This window comes from Micromys minutus (assembly GCF_963924665.1).
Source record: "Micromys minutus genome assembly, chromosome: 3".
NCBI classification, from domain to species: Eukaryota; Metazoa; Chordata; class Mammalia; order Rodentia; family Muridae; genus Micromys; species Micromys minutus.
Genome location: NC_137972.1, coordinates 27,229,360 through 27,249,667, shown reverse-complemented (window position 1 = coordinate 27,249,667; position 20,308 = coordinate 27,229,360). Strand labels below are relative to the sequence as shown.

The following is a 20,308-nucleotide window of genomic DNA, read 5'->3' as shown; positions in this document are numbered from 1 at the left end:
AGCTGTGCCAACACTTTGTTGTCTCTTGACCTTTTTTTTTTTTAATTATTTTTATTTTATGTGTGTGCACATGTGGGTGCTGGGAACCAAAGCTGGATCCTCTTGAAGAGCAACAACTGCTCTTCCTTTGAGCCATCTCTCCAGACCTCTTTTGCCTTTTTGAGAGTGCACATTCCACCTGGAGTGATGTGAGGTCCCACCGTAACTTTGATTAGCATTTCCCTGATGATTAGAGTTATCATTCTGAGTCCAGATTGGGCTATGTAGTGACACTTTTAAAAAGAAAAAGGGAAAGATCTAAGGAGTGATGTATACAAGAGGCAAAGCTACGTCTCAGTGCATAGGAAAGGTGAGGAAAGTCTGTTTTCTTTGCTTAAAATTAACATCACCTCCTTGTAAACAAGGAGCAAGCAGCTCCTCTGGCCAGCATTTTATAAGCCATATCTTACTGTTCTGGCCTTGCACTGCTCTTAGGAAGACGGCAGTCAGTCCGTGCGGTGACACCACCCATCATGATCACTCACAAGAGGAATGCAGACTGCCGAAGAGTTCACAGACCTCTCAGGAACTGGAACTTAGACTTTTGTATGGGTGATCTAACAGACGGGGGCACACAGGTGCAGCCAACCTCAAGCCTCTTTCCTAGAATGAGAGGATGTGCCCCAAGAGCTGGAACTCGGAACTGTGGACTCCCGACATGTGAGATGATGCCTCTCTCATACTTTCTCAGATGTGGTGACAGGGCTTTCAGGCTTTAGGCCTTGACTGGGCAGCTGAACCAAATGCTACAGAGAGTCTGCAGTGTGCATGGCCCTGTTGTATCGTATGTTTTAACAAGATAAATCCTGGCATTATTGCTAGGCGCTTTTGTTATGAATCCTACTGTTAGCAATTGCACGGTTGGTTAGATTAACTGCTGATAATGAATCAGTATTTGAAATGTTGAGGCTTGTCTCATCTGTTTATAAAATCCTAATGTGTAGCGAGTGGCACAGAACACTTCATTTAAATTATCCTGTTTATGCAAGAAGCCATCTATTAAATAAAGATGGTGTTAGCAATTTTTAAATCAGTGGTTTGAGACAGCTTTGCGTTTTAGTTTGTAGACCAAAAACGTTTAGGTGCTTCAGTTACATATTTTTAGCAGTTCCCCATACTGTGATTTCTGTGATTGCTTACCATCAAAACTTATTAGCCTGGTTGGTTTTAAACGATGTCATCTTAAGTAAATGCATAGCCTTACAACTACCCAACAGCATGTGGGTCCTTGGGTAGTATTTCAGGGCACTGAATTACACACTAAAGCCAATGTGTAGTTGGTTCCTACTCAACTATAGTTCCCATCAGAAAGGTAAGAGAGATTATCCTTCACACATGAAAACTTATTTTAAAATAACCATTTGCCAATCAGATAAGCAAGAACAGGGGTAAAAGCACTAATGCTTCTTTTATTAACATCAACAGTGAAGTGTCTGAGTTTTTTTCATTCCAGTGTAAGACCTGTTCTGAGCCAAAACAGATGACCAGTTCTTCTGCCATCTGTGACAACCCTAAGCTTATCAAACCTGTCCCTGTGAGACCCAGCAGCAGCCAGAGGCTGCAAGAACCTACACCCAGCAAGGTAAGAATCCTGATTTTATTTTGTTTTGTTTTGTTTTTTAAAACATTTTTTATTTTTGAAATTAAAGTATAATTACATAATTTCCCCCTCTCCTTTTCTCCCTCCAACCCTTCTCTCGTAAACTCTCCTTGCTTTCTCATTCATGTCTTCTATTTCCTAAATATTGTATATTCCTAAATATGTAAATAGAACTTATTCAACCCAGGCTGTCTGTTATGTATGTGTACATGTATATGCATATGTATACAGTGTTACTCATGTGTACACATTGTCAGGGCTGGACATTTGGTGTCAGATAACTAATTGATATGCTCTTCCCTGGGGAAGACCGTTTCTCCTGCTCTCAGATTTCCTCATTTGCAGTAGTTGTTTGTCTGGGAGTGAGGCCTCATGGGATCACCCCTTCCATGCGAGCCTGCCTTCCGTTCATGTCATGCCACGCCATTCACAATGGCTTGGGAGTGGAAACATCCTAAATGAAAACATGGTGCATATGCACTGTGGAGTACAATTCAGCTGTAAAGAAAAGTGAAATCTGCATGTGAATGGGGAGAACAAAAAAAGTAGCACTGAGTAAGGAGTGCCAGACCCAGGAAGACAAATGTCACACGGGCTCTCTCACTGGGGCTCCAGCTCCACATCTCACAATCTGAACATGGAACTTAGAGTGACAACAGAAACCAGAAAACCCTGTCTTTATCCATGGCCTCTCTGGAGTTCTCACTCTGCCCATGCGCCACAGGAGAAAGACACTGAGGTCAGTGGAGAAGGCAGGGTCGTGCTGCACTGTTCATCTGCACTGGGCACTCCTCCTGGGTACTGTCACACTTAACATGCTTGCTCACGGCTCATGACGAGTGTCAGCAGACACAGAATCATAAGCCACTGGGTCTGCGTTCTTCTAGGCTGGGTGGCTTCCCAGGCCACTGTAGAGAAGCCATCATGACAGCACAATACGATGGGACATTTCTGAGCACTGCTCTGTACCAGAAGCAGTGCCAGGCACTGCATACACGGGTTGCACTGGGCCGGGGAGTACTCTAAGCCCCACCGGCCTGTGCTGGTATGTGTGTTCTGTGCTGTTCCGAACAGTGCAGCAGAGACAAAATACACTGCTTAGCAGGGCCCGTTATTGACAGGAAATATGTCTGTTCTCTCACTCATCAAAGTTATTCCTAAGAGGTATTTTTTCAAGGAACTGGGTTAAATCAGTTCTGTAAATGATCATGAGCCAAAAGATATAAAATGACTGACTAATGTAAGTCATGTTTTGAATTCTTAAAGAAATAAGGAAGCTTTCCATGAGAGTGTTTTATTTCATCTTAGAGAAATCAAGAGGCTTTAGAATGGCGCTTGCTTTTCACCAGAATGTACAGATAGAGGAAGAGCTCAGGGGCAAGAGGGCAAGAGCAGGACAGCAGCCAGGCCCCAGCCTTGTATATACCTGGCCCTTGCACATTAGATTAAAATATTCATTTCTTTCTAACCTTGGCTTTCTATAGTTCTATGGAAAGCAGCCAAGAACCTGGTGCTCCTACATTCTTCTATTTTCTGTACGTCTTGTTCTCAGCATCCCTAGATGGACCCTAGCTCTAGAGATGGGTTACCATGAAAACGTGCAATCTTCTACTGCAGAGTATAATTTTACCCCCTGATGTGTGAGCTACAGACCCATCAAGGATCACATGCATGTTGTATCAGCAGACCAGACACTATGGTATAACAGTGTCCTGGGGGCAGGGCGGGGAGGATGCTGTGAAGACATTTGACATTGCAAAGGTCTCAGGCTTGCCAAGGTAATAAATTTCACTTCTGCCACTGGGCCTTTGTGAGTAGAAGAAGCCAACAGTTAGCTCAGTTATGCTTCACAGCCTCCCCCTCCCATAACTAAACTATGTGAACCTATTTTTAGATACCTTTTCTTTCCCCAGACCTTGGACCCTGAGCCTCAACACTTATCTTTGACAGCGCTATTTGGGAAACAAGACAAAGCTCCTTGTCAGGAAACTGTGAAACCCTCCCGGACCTTTGCCCACGACCATCACCATCACTACCACCACCACCAGGAGCAGGAGAAGCTTCCAGTTCATCCTGGGGTTGCATGTTCCCTGTCGTGTGAGGAGCCCAGAAAGCTCTCACTCCCGGTGGAGAAGCAACTATGCCCAGCCATTCAGAAACTCATGGTTGGGAGCACGGGGGTGCACTCCCTGCCACAGCACCCCGAACAGTGGCCCTGTGAAAGTGTCAGCCCCAGTCCTGCAGGGGGAGTTCTTCCGGGTCCTGTCCAACTGGGGTCCCCCTGGAGTGGTAGGGCTGCACACTGCACACAGAGCACTTGCAAAAGCCAAAGGCTATTAGAGCAGCTTCAAGGTGCCCCTGGGGCAGTGCATAAGTATAACCCCTGTGTGCCTGCCAGTCCAGCTGTGGCCACTCAGGTGGCTCCAGGCCAAAGTGTGGCCCAGTCACAGCTAGTATATTTCAGTGGCCCCCTTCCACCTCCCACCCCAGGACATCAAGCTCTCAGGAAGGAGCAGTGTGCACCACCCACACAAGCAGTGTCCCTCTCTGGCAGCCAGGAGAGCAGCCCCACTGTACTCCCAACTCAGGAGCTGCTAAGAAAGCTCCAGGTAGTACAACAGGAGCAGCAGGCAGCCCCCCGGCCAGCCTTGGCAGCCAGGTTCCCTGTGTCAGCCCAGGGATCAGGGACAGAAAAGCCCTTGGAAGCCTGGGTCAGCAAGACAGCCAGCATGGAGAAACAGGCTCCTCTTCTGCAGGTAAGTATGGACTGGGGAGAAGGCGCTGTAGCAGTGCAGTGGCATCTGCAGCTGGCTGCTGTGCTGCAGGGAACGGGTATCACATGGGTCTCCACTAGAACAGCCTCACGAAGGCCCCTGGGGTCTCTGTCTTTTGCCTTGTCTTTTTGCCGGGATAGAGAAATAGAGAAGCTTCTGTGTACGTACAGTCTGCCTGCTGCTCTTCTGCCATTTAAAGGTAGATTGTTTGCAGAGTTAGCTCTTTATCATGTCACAAGGTCTGAAGACCAGCCCCCCGCCCCCCGCCATGGGAAACACCTACAAGACTCTGACTAAGACCCATGGCAGGTGTTGCTAACATTTTGTGATGTAAATATCTGGCTGATTCCTGGTTTTTGCCCTATGGTTGATTATTGCTTGCTCATTGGCTCGGTGTATGATTTTGAGTGTTTCCTACATGTTAGTAGCCACTTTTCTACACAGCCAACAATCTTGTAGGTTCTTAAAGTAAACAGAAATGACAGTAAAGATACTATTGTAAACAGAAATAACAGTAAAGATACTATTGTTTTTACTGCCTTCTAGGTGAGCAATATTATGAAGGCCACGCAGGAACAAGTGTACCACCCACAAACTGCTAGAGAAGGGAACATAGTGTAATTGCTAGAAATAGTATATCTTTCTGGGAAAGTAGTTTGTCTGTACAACTACTGGGATAGTGAGCCAGGATTTGTTGACCCGCTGCCTGTAATAGCTTCTGAAGGTCTGACCAGGTCTGTTTCCCTTGGATTGCCACAGAATGGCTGAAAACACTGCCTTTAAAGATTGGAAAACTCCCCCTACTTAATTTATTTATATTTTACCTTATTTTTTTTTAACTGTTGGTCTTTTTGACTTGTTTTATCTCACAGCTCGAAATATGTCCTCAGAAATTGTTCAGGTGTTTTTAAAGCAAAGGCCTTGGGCATACACCATATATGTTTGGGTGTGTGAACATGTCAAGGTGTTCTTTTTTATTAAATCCCAGTTGCAAGTGCCTTCTGTTGGAAACGGAGGCCTTGTCCCCCTCTCCCACTGCAAGGCAGTGTTGATTCCATTTAAATGTCTGCTTTTCATTTCTCTTTGTTGATTTGGAATTAGAAAATCAGGGTTAATAATCAGACTTAAATTTCTACATATACAATTCTCTTTGTTTTTAGTTCTCACAAATGCCAGGGACCAAATAAGGAAAGTGTGCATTCTGTCAGCCCACGCTGTGCTCTTCCTGCTGCTGGGACTCCTCCCTTTGGGAGCATCAGCTCTCAACACCTCTCCTTGGGAGATCAAATAGGAAAGCTAAGAGAAACCACAGCCTGTCTTCCTCTAGGCCATTTTCTGCCCCCAAAGATGCCAAGGGAATGAAGATAAAATTATAGCCACTTCTAAATTGCTGCTGCTCAGCTTCCGTCTCGTGAGTTTTAGAGCACTTTAAGGCTGAGAAATAAGATACCTTTTTGTTACCTGAGTTAGAGACACATGGCAGCTGTAGGAGTCAGTCAGACCCAGTTCAGAATGTCACTTGCATAATTGGGAAAGCCATTTGAAAACTTGGTTTTAGACCTGCCAGCCAAGGGATTAGATAGACTCAGCAGACAGATGGGTCACAGTGTTCCATGCTCCATGTGCTCTTCATCCCAGGATCTACCCTCACTCTGTCCCCATTCCCATAGCAGCCAGGAGAAGCAGAAGGCATACTCTCTCTAGATAATTAGAGAAGGAACAGAAGAGGCAAATGCACAAATCACAGTCCCTCCTAATGACAGGGGAGGTGTCTCCTTGAAGAGCTGGGGTTGGGAGCTGTGGGTGATAAGACCTAGGTCAGGGCAGTGGACAGCCAGCCACCCTATATGCATGTTGCCTGAAAACTAAACTCTTAGCCAGGGGCTTAGTTTCATGCACAGAGGTCATGACATCAGCAGGTGGCTCCAGAGCTATGCAATGACCACTGAGGAAAGTACCGAAGGGTAGAACAGGAATAGACCTGCCAGCCTTTCCCAGCCACGGCACCTGGGAAAGATTTCCACTGAGCACCCCACACCGCCATTGTGAACATGGCCTTTCATCTCTGGAGCTACATTTTGTGGGCTGCGTCTTAGTCCTGCCTTGTGTGTATCTTTGCTGTGAGCAGACCATGTCATCTCAGCGTGTCCCTGCTGCAGTGGCTTCTCTGCTCACGCCCCTGTGGTTTTCACACAGTCTGCCTGTGCCCCACTGAGGGAGACTGATAATGGACTCATGGCCCTAGGAGGCCCAGAACTTCCTGCTGCCTCCTCCAGCCTCCTTCTGCCCCTGCAGAACTGGGAATCCTCCACCATGGCCAGCAGGCCCCTCACCAGGCTGCAACTCCAGGAGGCACTGCTGAACCTCATCCAGGTAAGACTGTTGACCCAGCAGTGGGCACCAGGGCAGGCTGAGTTGTCTGATGCCTACTTTGGACTCTTTAAGTACTGCCACCACCCCTAACAGCTTCTAAACTCAGTTAACTGGATGATATGTAAAATACTGCTTGTAGCCTGAGATGTCTCAAGCCTCCAAGATATTTGTGACTTGGAGGTCTGAGTAAGGCCTCCTAGGTAGCAGCAGCCAGAAAGGAAGGGACCATGTGACGAAGAATCAGCCAGCCAGGGCACTCTGGGAGCTCATTTTTGGGAACAGTCATAGAGATATCTTGGGCAAGCTGCAGCCTTAAGCCATACCAGCTATGACTGCTGTGAACACAGTTCAGCTGTGGGTTTGAAGCCTGCTGCTGAGAATAGGGTGCAATGATCGGCTGCCTAGTCAGCCCCCGCCCTGAGACACTCCGCTGTACTGTGTGGTAACTCATAGCGAACCGTGCCATGCACAATGTTAAGTTCAATAATGCTTACAGGAAACCCTCTTAAATGGGAGACGAGTTGCCAAGTGTTGGCTTTTCACCCTGAGTGCATCCTGGCATATCCGTACCTGGGCACGCACAAAACAAGACCCTCATATTTCTCGAATTCCACAGACAAGGAAATGGAGGCTTGTGTTTGGTCTGATTTTACACTGAGCTTGGCAGCCATGTATGTGAACCTTATCAGTTAATGTTCCCTTGTATGGTAGAGCACACTCCCAAGGGAATGGTAGGCCACACAGAAGCAGACACCTCAACTAATGTGTTTAGGAATCCTCGTAGGCTGTCTTGAAGGTGTTTCTAGGCTCTGTGTAATCATCGGACAGCTGCTAGAGAACAGGCCAGTCTTTGTATTTCTGATTCTCCAGTTGATATTTAATCCATGTTACTGAAAACATTTCTAAGATAACATGTTTTAGAGAGAACAAAAAGGGTGGGACTGGAAATGAGCATCTGTTTGGAAGGAGAATGGCAGTCCGCTGTGATAGAGTCTTGCCAATTGAATTATGTCACTAATCTTAAACACAGAAATTCGTATAGATAAGATAGCCTGTGCATGGTAAGTTCATGAGAATTTAGAACAAATACCTGCAAATTTTTTATCAGAACAATAAGGAAAATATAAACATAAGTTTAGATTTTAACGATTGTTGCTTTTCTTGGCTCATTCCCCTCTGGTCACATTACCCAGGGCTGTATATTGTGACTTAGCTATTCAGTCCTGTGCCCTCTGGTCTCTATGTGTGGTTCCTACTTTTCCATGGTGTTTATTTTATATTCCTGATGTACTGCTAAAAGTCACTCAGGGCATCTTTGTAGGAAAGGCAGAAATAATATCAGGCATCTTTGTAGGAAAGGCAGGAATAATATCTATGCATAGTTTGAGCATGCCACTGACTGGTGTGAAGAGGGAATACGTTAGAGAGGGTGAAACAGAGGTAACTGCAGATGCTTCATTGCATTTGGGTGGGAGGGGGAAGCCTTTAGCATTCACCAGGAACACCACTGCTTAGACTCAGAGTTCCCTTCCCTCCTTACTCAGACAGAAGAGCTCAGAGACTCCCTGTCTACTGCTGTTCATTTGCCAAGGCCAGAGACTTCCCACAGGTCATGGGAAGAACCATGCTGGCTTTGGTCAAGTACCAATGAGCCACTCTGTGGGTAATCCCAGTGAATGCCTAAAAGGGTAATGCCCAGACATTTTTGGTGGTCTGGAAGGTGTGTAGGGAGGACCATCCAACTCACCACTCCTACCCTGTGGCCAAGACACTGTGGCTTGTTCCTCCTGGCCTATCCTCCACACAGCACAGCTGGATTCCACGCAGCAGGGCTGCTGGCTGTGCTGGGTGTTCTGAGCACATGGACTTCACACATGGACAGTGAAATCTAGCAGCTCTGCCCCAGCTTTGCCTCCAGCCTCTTTACATCCACACGTAGGCCACCCTGCCAGCTGTCAGCACAAAAAGGCCAGCTTAGCCCCAGGCAGGCAGGAAGTCTTGGCTTTTGCTACTCAAGTAATGGTCCCTGGGCCTGTTGGCTTTGTTTTCCAGAATGATGACAACTTCTTAAGCATAATCTATGAAGCCTATCTCTTCAGCGTGACACAAGCAGCCATGAGAAAAGCCACGTAACCAGCTGCATGAGAGCAAAGACTGAGAATTGATTTTCCAAGTTCTTCATGGGAACTGGTGTGACCAAACACATTTATGCCTTTTTGACAACGAATAGTGATGCAGAATAAATTGTTTTGTACTGTCTGGTGTCTGGGGGTTTTGTTCCTTGTTTTTGACAAATCACACCCTCCCGCACATTTGGTACTACAAATTGAGTAGGTAGATGGTTTTGGCCAGGTCTTATAAGATTAGATTTTTCCTCTATTTATGAGGCCATTTTAAAAAGAGTTGCTTTTTCATGAAAGGGATGTTCTCAAAGCTGTTTATAATAGAATAATTCAGGGTAGAGAATGCAATTTGCTAGTATTGGGCTCTGTGTGCCATGGTGCTTGATAACCACCAGGGGGCAATATTACCCCACAAGTTACCAACTAAGGGCTTTCTGTGTTTTTTAAAGCAATGAGGACTTTTCTTTAAACAATCAGCCTTTTATTTGTAAAGCTCTTTTGGCATGTTTGGTCTGAGCCTTTAGAGGAAGAATCCTTCTGAAGTCATTTCTAGCCAGCTTACGTTGTTCCAAGTGTCAACGGTGGCCAGGCTTGAAGCAACACTCAGTTTCTCAATTCAAGTTGGGGCCCAAACAGCCAGCCCTGGCTTTCAGATGGACACATTTAGAAAATGTCACATGAGAAGAGGTAGCGGCTATTCAGAGGCAGAAGGTCAAAGATTCTCCAAGCTCTGTAGAGCTCGCTGCCGTGTCCTATGCAGAGATAAGAAGTGCAGGTAGCCAGCAGAGCCACCTTCATTCCTCAAACAGTGCATGTGGGAATCGACCCTGCTGAGTATTTACAATGAATAAAGCTTTGTGGTTTTACTGTCCTAGTTATTCCTGGATCATAAAAAGATCTTAGGGTTAGTGCTTTTTTTATAGTCGGTCTTATTCTTTCTATGGAGAATTTAAAATGGGGGCTGGGGGTGGGGGTGCAGGTTTCTTGCAGCCTTCTGATAGCCTAACCAGAAAGCTTTTTACCCTTGTTCCTCCCTCCTAGCAGAGCATGGGGCTGCTGGGACGCCACTCCCACAGGAGGGCATGCTCATCCTCACAGCACACTGCGTCTGGAAGGGGTGCCTCCCACACCATCCAGCACTGTTGTGAACTCATACGGATCTCTCAGATGCTTGACAATAATTACACACACCTCTATAGTCTTATAAAGAGACTGAGGCAAGAGATAGCCATGGCTCCGTGGTCCTGAACCAGTGAAAACAGTGTCACTTTCCAACATGTTAACTAAAATTGGAGCAATATTAGGCTAGAGTGTCCCTCCATGATAGAGCACTTGCCTAACACACAGGGCTCTTGGTTCTATCCCTAACACTTAAAAAAAATGTTATTTGGCCAATGGCCAATCTTTAAAAATAATCTGTGAGGGCTGGGAATGTGATTTGGTGATAAAAATAAAAAGTAAAATAGTGGAAAACATTTAAAACTTTATACTTGCATGTTTAAAGTTCCTTCTGTAGCTAGGGAAAGATACATTTCATTCTTAACATTTTGACTATATTTGAGGCAATGAATGGCTTCATTTCATAAAACAGTTTCCCTTTCTTCACAAGAATAAGTAAAAGCCACCCAGCAGAGCAAGCCAGAGATTTGAGGTCAGAGGACACAGCCTTTTCAGACCAATGCCACGGTGATCTCGTTTGACAAAACAGCATATTCTCCATCATCCACTGTAGTGAGCCATCTGAAAGGCAACAGGCAGATTCATTTAGACCAAAGATGGCCACCTGTGGGACGGTCAGGGTGGGTGCCCACCTACAGATGGGATGCATACAGCCTCACCTCAGCAGGTGCTTCTCCTGAGGACACAGAAAGAGACAGGTTTCCTAAACACACACACACCTTAGGACAGATCTTCCTTTGTAAGTTAACACCTCATCTTCCCATCCTCACCTCAGATTCAGGATGTCAGTCCTCACTTCAGGATCTCTGCCCCAGCAGCAGTTTTAATCTTGAATTTCAGGGGTGGGCGTGGAGGACTATTGTGGCTAAAGGCAGCTTCATCCAGTACAAGTGTCGCCTTGCAGAGCCAAGGGAGTAGAAGGTGGAGCGTGAGTGGCGTCCCTTGGCCTCGCCTTCAGCTCCTGGGCAGGACACCTTGTTTATGAGGTGAGAGACTTCAGAGTCCAGAGGGCTAAACTGCTGTGGTCCAGGGCTGCATGCCAACCATCGGGAAGGACCAACAGTTGCTGGAGGGGCTTCCATCATAACACCTGGACAGCATGTGCCTGAGGCCACCTTGCTATGCTCCCTCTTTATTGACGCAGTAGACATCTCCCTGCCCCTTATGAAGGAACTCCATGGGCTGCAATGCTGATGTCACTGTGGCCCTGGATAGGATGATGCCTGCCCCTGCCTTGCAGAAAGTGGCAACAAACCTGGGCTGGATCCACTTGAAGAATAAACGCTTTGCTTTTGCACATGGTTTCCAAGGCTTTAGTCCAGGGTTGCCTTAGTTCTGCTGGTATGGGGTCCATTGAGATGAGGCAGAAGGCCATGGTGGAATGGAGCTGTTTGCCTTGTGGCAACCAGAAAGCCAAGAGATATGCTGGCTAAATGTGTGTCAGTTTGACACAATCTAGTATTATCTGAAAGAAGGAAAGCTCATCTGAAAAAAATAAATGCCTCTATAAGATGCAGCTGTAGGCATTTTCTTCATTAGTGATTGGTAGGGGATGGCCCAATCTATTGTGGGGTGGGCCACCCCTGGGCTAGTGATCATGGATCCTATAAGAAAACAGGCTGAGAAAACTATATGGAACAAGCCCATAAGCACCACCCTTATATGGCCTCTGTATCAGCTCTTGCTTTCAGGTTCTGGCCCTGGTTGAGTTTCTGTCTTGGTTTTCTTCAGTGATATACTACTGTGTGGAACTGTAAGTCAAATAAACCCTTTCCTCCCCGACTTGCTTTTGGTCATGGTCTTTTTATCTTAGCAACGGTAGTCCTAACTAGACAGAATCCCAATATTCCCTTCAAGGGCATGCTTACAAAAGCCTCTCTTTCACATTGTCCTCTGCCTCTCAGTAACATCACATGTTTTGGGGACCAAAGCCTTTATACACAGGTCTTGCAGGACGTTTCAAATCAAAACTACAAGTACCATTTGACTTGCTAAGTCAGAGAGGGCCATACTGTTCTGTAACATGTTGGCTCCAAACATTCTGAAGACACGCCACTCCACCTCCCTAGACCAGGCAAGGTGGCCACTGTGGGGAAGGTGAAGGTGGGAGAGAAACCTTTGTCTGCATCTCCAAGAACTATCTAGCATGTAGCCAGCCCCATTGCCTCTTAACCATTTACAGCCAGCTGTTTCCAGCCCTCTCAAAAGCTAGGCCTGTAACTCCAAATAAGACATACCACCACCCCGGGCTCTGGGAACATTGTGGAGGGGGGTAGAAGCAAGCAGGAGCCAAAGAATAGAGCAAAAGGCTACAAAATGCCACCCACTGTCTGAACTTGATAGGCCATTCACTCAGATATAGGTACCTGCATGGACCCACACAAGACTTCCTGTCATGGAAGAGGAGGAGCTCACGGGCCTCACCCTTTACCTCCAAATAACAACTGTGGTTGGTAGGCTTCTGAAGAGAGGAAACATCTTGGTTGTCTTTAGATGTGTACACATTGCTGAGCCCCCCAGATTCCAATAGGTAGTTCCAAATCCATACACACACAGATGGCCCTCCAATCTCCACAAGTCACAGAACAATGAATAGACAGGAACATGGATGTTGGGGGGGGGGGAGAAGGGTTGACAGGGATGATAAGAGGGTGGGGGTAAGATGGCTGGTGTACATTGCATGCATGTGTGAAGTTATCTAAAATCAAGTTTAGTTCATAAAAAGAGAAATCCTACATGAAGTATTGAAATTTTACCATTAAAAGGAGGAATGCACAGGGCAAAGATGCCCTTAAGAAGCTCCCTAAGCACACAAATTGTTGGTGGTGTTCTGCTTTCACACACTGGGACAGCTCTTGACAAATCAGAAGTCAGTATGCCTCTCCTCCTCAAACCCCAGTCCTGAGTACCTTCGCTGTCCTATTCTCTCTCGTTGCTGTTAAAGAGAAATTACCGGTTTTATTTGTTAGGCTGTTTGCCTGGGCCCCCTGAGTGGTACTAAGGATGGGAAGGGTACATAGAAAACAAGTACCCAGTCCCAGTCTTTGTCACCTTCAGCCATCTGCCAGCTCAGGTACAGAGAAGACAAAGCTGACTGGTGTGCTGGGATGACACAGAGGACAGAGGTCTCTGGATCACATGACCGAACCCACTGCTTACTCAGACTCCCAGCAAAGAAATCACCCCAAATGTCTGCATCATCTAGACATGGCCTCTTTCCCTGTTTTCAGAGGAGTCAGCTTGCTTCCCAGCTTTGGAGTACTGAGTCATCGTCAAGGTTAACTTATCATCTGCAGCCAACCGACTGTAGCTCTGCTTTGTCATGTGAAGTTGGTGAGCCTCCCTAGTGTAGTGCTGAATACTCGACTTGCAGATTGCAAATGCTTGGCACCCTAACCCTCTTACAATTAGGGAGCGAGAGGGGCGGTTACAGATTCTTGGTATGTTTAACCCAACCTTGCTTATCCAGACAGATTTTCACCACATTGAGTTCTGAATAATGTCTTCCAACAGCTTAGAGCTGTGTGAAAAGTACACAAATAAAAACCGTGTGTGCAGACTGTGGTCTTAAAACACCGGCGAGGAAAGGAAGAGCAGATCACTCTTGGTAATGAATGGTCTCCAAGGGCCAGCAGAGAGCATAGCGGCAGAGGGGCTCTGAGCCAGCTCTGGATTCAGTTTAGGCTGCGTCTGGAGCTGCTGCAGATAGAAGTGAACAGAGTTCAGAGTCTGGCAAGTTGACTCGGGGCATGGCAGGATGGAAGTGAGGGGCGTTCTAAGTAGGCAAGAGAAGGAGTTGGGAGCCACTCCGACAGTTTCCCCAGAAGTGTGAGCCTAAAATATTTCTGAAAAGGTCATGATGAGCTTCCCAGTCCTACAGGGAGAGTCCATAATTAACTGAAGCCCAGCTTCACGGACACTGTGCAATACAAGTCCAGGCATTCTCTGTGTCATGTCTAGTGGCTGTGCACACCCGTCAGCCACTCAACATGTCCAACTCCTTTTGGAGATCTGTCCTTACCCCCCACCATCTGTCAGACATACATAGCACACTGGCACCTGCGTCAGTCCAGGGCTTGAGACCGAGATGGCTCTCAAGATCTGGGCTCTCATGAGCTCCTCACCTCAAGGGATGCTGTGGCAAGAGCTTCGCTGGGTGAGAAGGACCTGGATTCTGCCTGTCTCCCACCTCATAAGTACTGAGATGAGTGTCCTGGGGTTTTCATGAGCCTAGAGCTGACACAGCTTACAGCACACATGTCTTGCAACAGCAGTCCTGGACACAGCACCTCTGGAGAATGTGCCTCACTCAGTCTCAGGGGGGAAGCATGGCCCAGTTCTTCTTTATCCCTATCCAGAGTCCTTGCTTAAATGGCCCATGTGAGAGTTTTATGTTTTCTGCCCATGACACCTTTCCAGGCTCCTGGGTTTCTTCAGTTTATTCCCAAATGTGTTCTTCCAGTGGTTTCCAGGGACAGGAAAAGGAGCTTATACAATACCAATGATGAACCCTATAAGATGCTGCCAATTGATCTAAGTCAGATAGCCAAATTAGCTAAGAGGCAGCCATTCCTGGCTTTGGAATCTTAGCAGCTTCCCGTTCTCTTCATTGCCTTTCCCAACCCTCCATTTTACTCAGAACAAGTCAGAGTGATGTATCTGTGTGGCCTCAGATATCCAGGAAACACATCTGCTTTTCCATCTACTAGGAATGGGCTGTGTTTCCCAACCTCTGTACCACACAGTTTGGAGCCACTTCGTTTGTTTGTGGTATCAGTATGCACAGGCTGTGTGGGTGGCACTGAACACACCTCGCAGTCCAGGATCGAAGGAAATGAATTATAAAGCTATCACCAAGGTGATCGTTACTGAGCTTGAGAGGTTGTGAGGAACATGAATCAAACCAGAAACTGGGCAAGAGTTCCTTCCCATAGTGCAAAGGTTGTACCTGAACAGCCCCTGAAGAATGAGAAGGAGTTGGTCCAAGGGGTAGAGGATGGTGTTTGAGGCAAAGTTAGGAAGGCAGGGAGCAATCAGGGTGTTTGATGTGGGTAGGAAACAGTACAAACCTGTGTGCTGAAAGTTAGGAGGTATGACTGAAGAAAGTCTGGACTTTCAGACAACGAGGTCATGTGCAGATTCCAGGAGACAGGGATGCTCAGATCCTCCTCTTCCCTCTGCTCCCTCACAGCTGAGGAGCGGGAAAGTACAAGAGAGCACAAGCAGCTGTGATAGTGGGACATTCGTCTGTCTCTGTGAGGATGCATCCAAGTAAGTCAGCATCATGGGAGGCGGTGGAGTTACAGTGCTTTGTGGTTTACTCTGTGACCATATCTGTCACTCCATTGCTTTGAGCCTGCAGGAAAACTCAATGATGTCTGCATGTGGTAGAGGGAGAGGATGGGGGATCAAGACACACAGGGAAGACTCGGGGACCCAGCTACCTAACTTCCTCCAACTGTGCCTGATCCTCCTAAAGGCTCCCCCTCTTCCATTAGCATCAAGAGAGTGGAACGGAACCTTTCACGATGGCCTTTTGAAGATCTGTCTAAACACATAACAGCAGTAGAGGCCCCACTGGAAGGCTGTGGCAATGGCAGGAGCCAAATAGGAAAGGATGGTGGCAGTCGGTGTCATTTTCGTTTACTTGTCTGTTTACAAAGGCTCAAGTTTTTAAGAGTTAGGAAACAGAGGTGTCAAGGTTTTGTCCTGGATCACTTGTGGGTAGTGAGGGAATAGTCACGGATACTCACCAGGTGCCCTTGATGACTAAGTCCATGGCAATGAGCCAAAATGAAGAAATGCTGGCTAGAGCTGACGTTAGAGGACAGCATCGGGTACCCAAATCAGGTGCCATCAGTCTAACACTGAAACCCTCTCTCTGTACAGCTGAGGAACCTGAAATCCAGAGTTGATGTCTCCTCGGTACACCACTTCCCTCAGCCTCTGTAGAAGCAAACATGTTCCCCATGGTGTCCTGGATGGGAAAAGGAGGCAGAGGATAGCCTGGGCTTGAGTAAGTAGAGGCCACACAAGTATCACCAAGACCAACAGCCTCCCCAGACCTAATGATGGCAGAACAGGATGAGTCACAAGAGCAAGGGATCTGAATTCTCAGGGTCGGGCATACAACCTCCCAGGATCTGGTCCTAACATTCCACGAGTGCATGTCTGCTATGTGCCGGGGACTGAGTGCATGTCTGCTATGTGCCGGGGACTGAGTGCATGTCTGCTATGTTCCGGGGACTCTTTGATGATCTCACTGCTCAGTAAGCTCTTTCTGGAAGTCCCCTGCATCCTCGCATGGGGGGCTGTCATGTTTCTTCGTTTCCCAGCAGGCATTGCACTCCCTCCATTGTTTTGTTTAGAGACTTGGACAGGAGATCTGGGAGATGAGGACATCTCTATCCAACCCTGCCTCTGCCTTGATTATGTAGGGTCTTGCCCTGCTGCATATGTACCGACAGGCACAGACAGGCAGCTTCTTGTGGAGAGGACATAAAGGCACAGATGTAGGAGTCTACAGAGACCACATGATGTGTAGTCTGCCCATTTTTACTGATGGACAGCTTCCTGATCTTGACTCTACACACACACACACACACACACACACACACACACAGAGAGAGAGAGAGAGAGATGGGGAGGCATGTGTACCTCAAAAATCTCGGTTTCTCTATTTGAAGAATAAGGTAGAGGACTTGGTAAGAACTATGTCTCTGCAGGTGAGAGTCGGAGAGGCATGAACTAGGTAGTCCAGTGCCTCATGGATGATGACATGATAACTGGTGGGCCGGGAAGATGGTATGGTCCCTGCTTAGGAACCACGTGGAGCCTCCTCCAGCTGGCTCAGCACATACTCTAATGAGGAAAGGAATGACTTGCCCATAGGTTCTACAAGTTAAGAATGTTGAAGAATGAAATCTTCTTCTTTTTGGGGTACCATCTTGCAGTCAACCAAAAGAGCAGACACATACTAACTGAGATGCTTCGAAATGCAACTGTTTAGATAATGACACTAGATATAACCTTGGACTGTCCTTGGGAAACAAGGACAGATGGCCACCGTATGTACTACCATGGACACCCAGCCACACATTTAGCCCTAGGGACTGCGTCACTTAGCCATGAAATTAACACTAGCCTTAGAACAAGTGCCTGGAAGAAACCAGGCTTCAGACTATTGTTTCACCTGAAACAGAAAGCCTGATTTCCAGCCAGACCAAGTCTCTGCTTTACTGTGGTGAAAATCAGGTGGTAAAAACGTTAAGAGGCATTTATCTCTGCTGAAGGAAGACTTAAAGCACATGTGATATTTTCCAGTCTCCATATCTAGCCTCTGTTTACTCCCATCCCTTTGGTTAAGATATAAGGTTAGAGAGGTCACTGCCAACAAGAGAGTGGAAAATGACCATCACACTCTTTCCACAGCCATGCAGAGGCAGCCTCCCCAGACCAGAAAAGGGACACCTGGGGGTTCAGTAGGTGGCCTCCCATTCCCATTAATCCACTGGATCTAAGGACTAAGCCTCCCTTGGAAAGCCTAGCATGGGTCCTCCATAAACAGGCTGTGTGGGGGCGGTTCTAAGCCAGCCTGGCGCATCTGTACATGGGAGATGCTGAACAGTGCCTGCCCACTTCTCTCGATGCCTTTCGTGTTCAGCTTGGTACAACTGTACAGCCTTGGGCATAAGTGCTGAGTAGGATGTTAGGACGTTGAGGAAGAATTTCACAAACACCAGCTCCATGTGGAGTTATAAACTCCCCAAAGAGGCATCTTTGGGGTGCAGATACAGCCCTCAGCAGCCTCCTTTGGGTTGGATCCTTCCCAGACATCACACACCTTTCTCCTGCAGCTAAGGGCTCAGGCATTAGTCAACCCTTAGAAGTCTGGGTTTATTTATAAAGCTGCTGCTTCTCCTTCGGCATCTAAACTTGCCCTACAGGCATTAATTAAGAAAGTGAGCCTAGAAGAGAAGGAGAAATGTTGGGATTCTTTAAAGAGCCAGTTCCTCTCCTTGGGCCCCTTTTCTAGCGTTTTCTTTAAGTTCTCAACTTCTCCAGAACATAGGCAAAGGTGATGATGCCACATGTTCAGGTCCGTGTATACAGGCGTGTGAGTGCACGGGCACAAACACACGCCACACATGCTTTTCTTCGGGCTGTTCCCAGCGTTCTTCACAGAAACCTTTACCATTTTTGTTCTATGCGTCCCTAGCTTTATCACTGGCGAATTGGCACCCACCAGCTCTTCCTAATGGATGCACCATCAGAGGAAAGCAGTGAACTTGCTTGTCATCTTGCAGGACCCTTTCCCTCCTCTAAATATCCCACTTCCGAGCGCCCTACACACTCCAGCTGCTATTCCCTTTCTGTAGGGAAGTGATCCTTTACTTTTCTTCCCATGAGAATGGGTGCACAGAAGGGTTACTACAAAAGGAGGACGATCCAGGATCTGTTGGCACACTGTCTTTCTTTCTTGAGCTTCCTAAACAAATGCCACCGGCTGTGTCCCTTAACGATAGAAACTTAATGTCTCACAGCTCTCAAGCACAGCAATCCAGACCAAAGCATCAGCAGGGCTGTCTCTCTCTCTCTCTCCAAGACCAGGAAGAAAACTCTGCTCTGTGCCAGTTGGCAGCTGACAGCTGGCATTCTTTACTTTGCCTGTTCCCCCAGCTGGGTCCCTCCCCTAGCTTTTCCTTTAAGTTCCCAACTTTTCCAGAACAAAAGTGACGATACACACAATCAGGCCATTGTACACACAGGCACATATACACACTCACATATACAAGTGTGAGCATACACACACACATCAGACATTACACATCACAATGTCCGTGTCTCCATCTATACACATTGTTATGTCCAAATGTCCCCTTTCTACAAGGACATCAGTCATGTTGGATTAGGATCTAGTCAACTGAAAGACCTCATATTGATAAATAACAGCGTGGTCCTGTTTCCAAATAAGGTCATACTCTAGGGTCCTGGAAAGCCAGGATTTCAACATGTGCTTCCAAGAGATGACACCATTCATCTTAAATCAACTGTGTTTTCGGAGTCCAAACAAACTAGGGACTCTCTCTGGTAACGTTCAGGGACTTATACTGATGGTCTATCAAACGTTTCCGAGAAAAACCAGGATCTTGGCTCATTGGCCATGCTAATCATTTTCTTAGTCAGAGAAATCAAACCAGACTTGAAGTGCAAGTTTCTCCAAGTTGGACTTGGGGACATGTGTGTGAGTGCCAAGGACTTCCCAGCATGAGTTGCTACTGTCTTGATTCATGCTGTCATGGATTCTTATCTTGAACTTCATAAAAAATGTGATTCTGAGACTTTCTTATCTGACACCTGCCCTCATTACCAAGTTTATTTGCTTCGATGTGTCATGTTCACGTTTGAGTTGTTGGACCTTGGTAGACCTGAGGTTTTTCAAGTAAAGTGAAGAATACTTTTGAATAGAACTTGGGATGGCCGTGTCTCAAAGGCAGGGCTGTGGGAGAGAGAGTCGAAGACGTTCCCAAGCCCCAAGAATCTTCCTTGGGCCACATAGGAACTCCAGTGGTTACACATCCACATCACAGCAAGACACTGTCCGTCCTTCCAGCCACTCTGATGGGGCACGGCTCAAAGCCGGTGTCCCTGCTGCGGATGGCATGACGACTCTTTGTAGAGGATCTTGTGGGGAAAGCTTGACCAGCTTATGTCCCTATTTTGCCTTTTTGCTCTTCCATGTTGGTTGTAATTCTTCACACGAGTCAGTTGTTGGCTAGAATAGGAATGTGCTCTTCCTGTCTGTCCTTCATCGTCACCCTCCCCTCTTAATAGTGTTTCTTGTACACATGCTCATAGTGCTGATGAAACACTTTATAATTTTTCTATTAGTGGGTTTTGGCATTGGGAGAAACCATCCCCTATATTGTTTTCATTTCTGTCAATGCTACTGCATTATGAACTTGATTTTGTTTTTCCCACCAAACGCTATGTGGTTACCTTCAGTCCCTGTTGCCATGTGTGTATCTGGTTATCTGGTCAACCACTTCTTACCACTCTGTTCTCTGGCAGGCAGCTGTCCTTCCCCACCCTGTTCCACCCTAGATTTCCTGGAATTGCCTGTGTGGCTACATTGTTTTGGGGGAGTGGCCCCAGCTCTGAACAGGAGGGAGCTCTGACTGCTCTAACTTAGCCACCGTGTCCTATTCCTTGGTGACCAC

At 46.9% G+C, this 20,308-nt stretch overlaps 1 protein-coding gene across 1 annotated transcript in view; it reads left to right on the top strand.

Annotated features, from left to right (window-relative positions):
- Positions 1-8,935, top strand: part of DCP1B (decapping mRNA 1B) — a gene marked incomplete at its 5' end in the record, with an annotated part of 37,716 nt that extends 28,781 nt beyond the window's left edge. The window contains 4 exons of the mRNA XM_080914149.1: positions 1,493-1,621; positions 3,553-4,395; positions 6,610-6,786; positions 8,839-8,935. Of these exons, the coding sequence (XP_080770275.1) occupies positions 1,493-1,621; positions 3,553-4,395; positions 6,610-6,786; positions 8,839-8,919 (1,230 nt within the window). The 3' untranslated portion in view covers positions 8,920-8,935. The remainder of the gene's footprint in view (positions 1-1,492; positions 1,622-3,552; positions 4,396-6,609; positions 6,787-8,838) is intronic.
- Between the last annotated feature and the right edge of the window lie 11,373 nt (positions 8,936-20,308).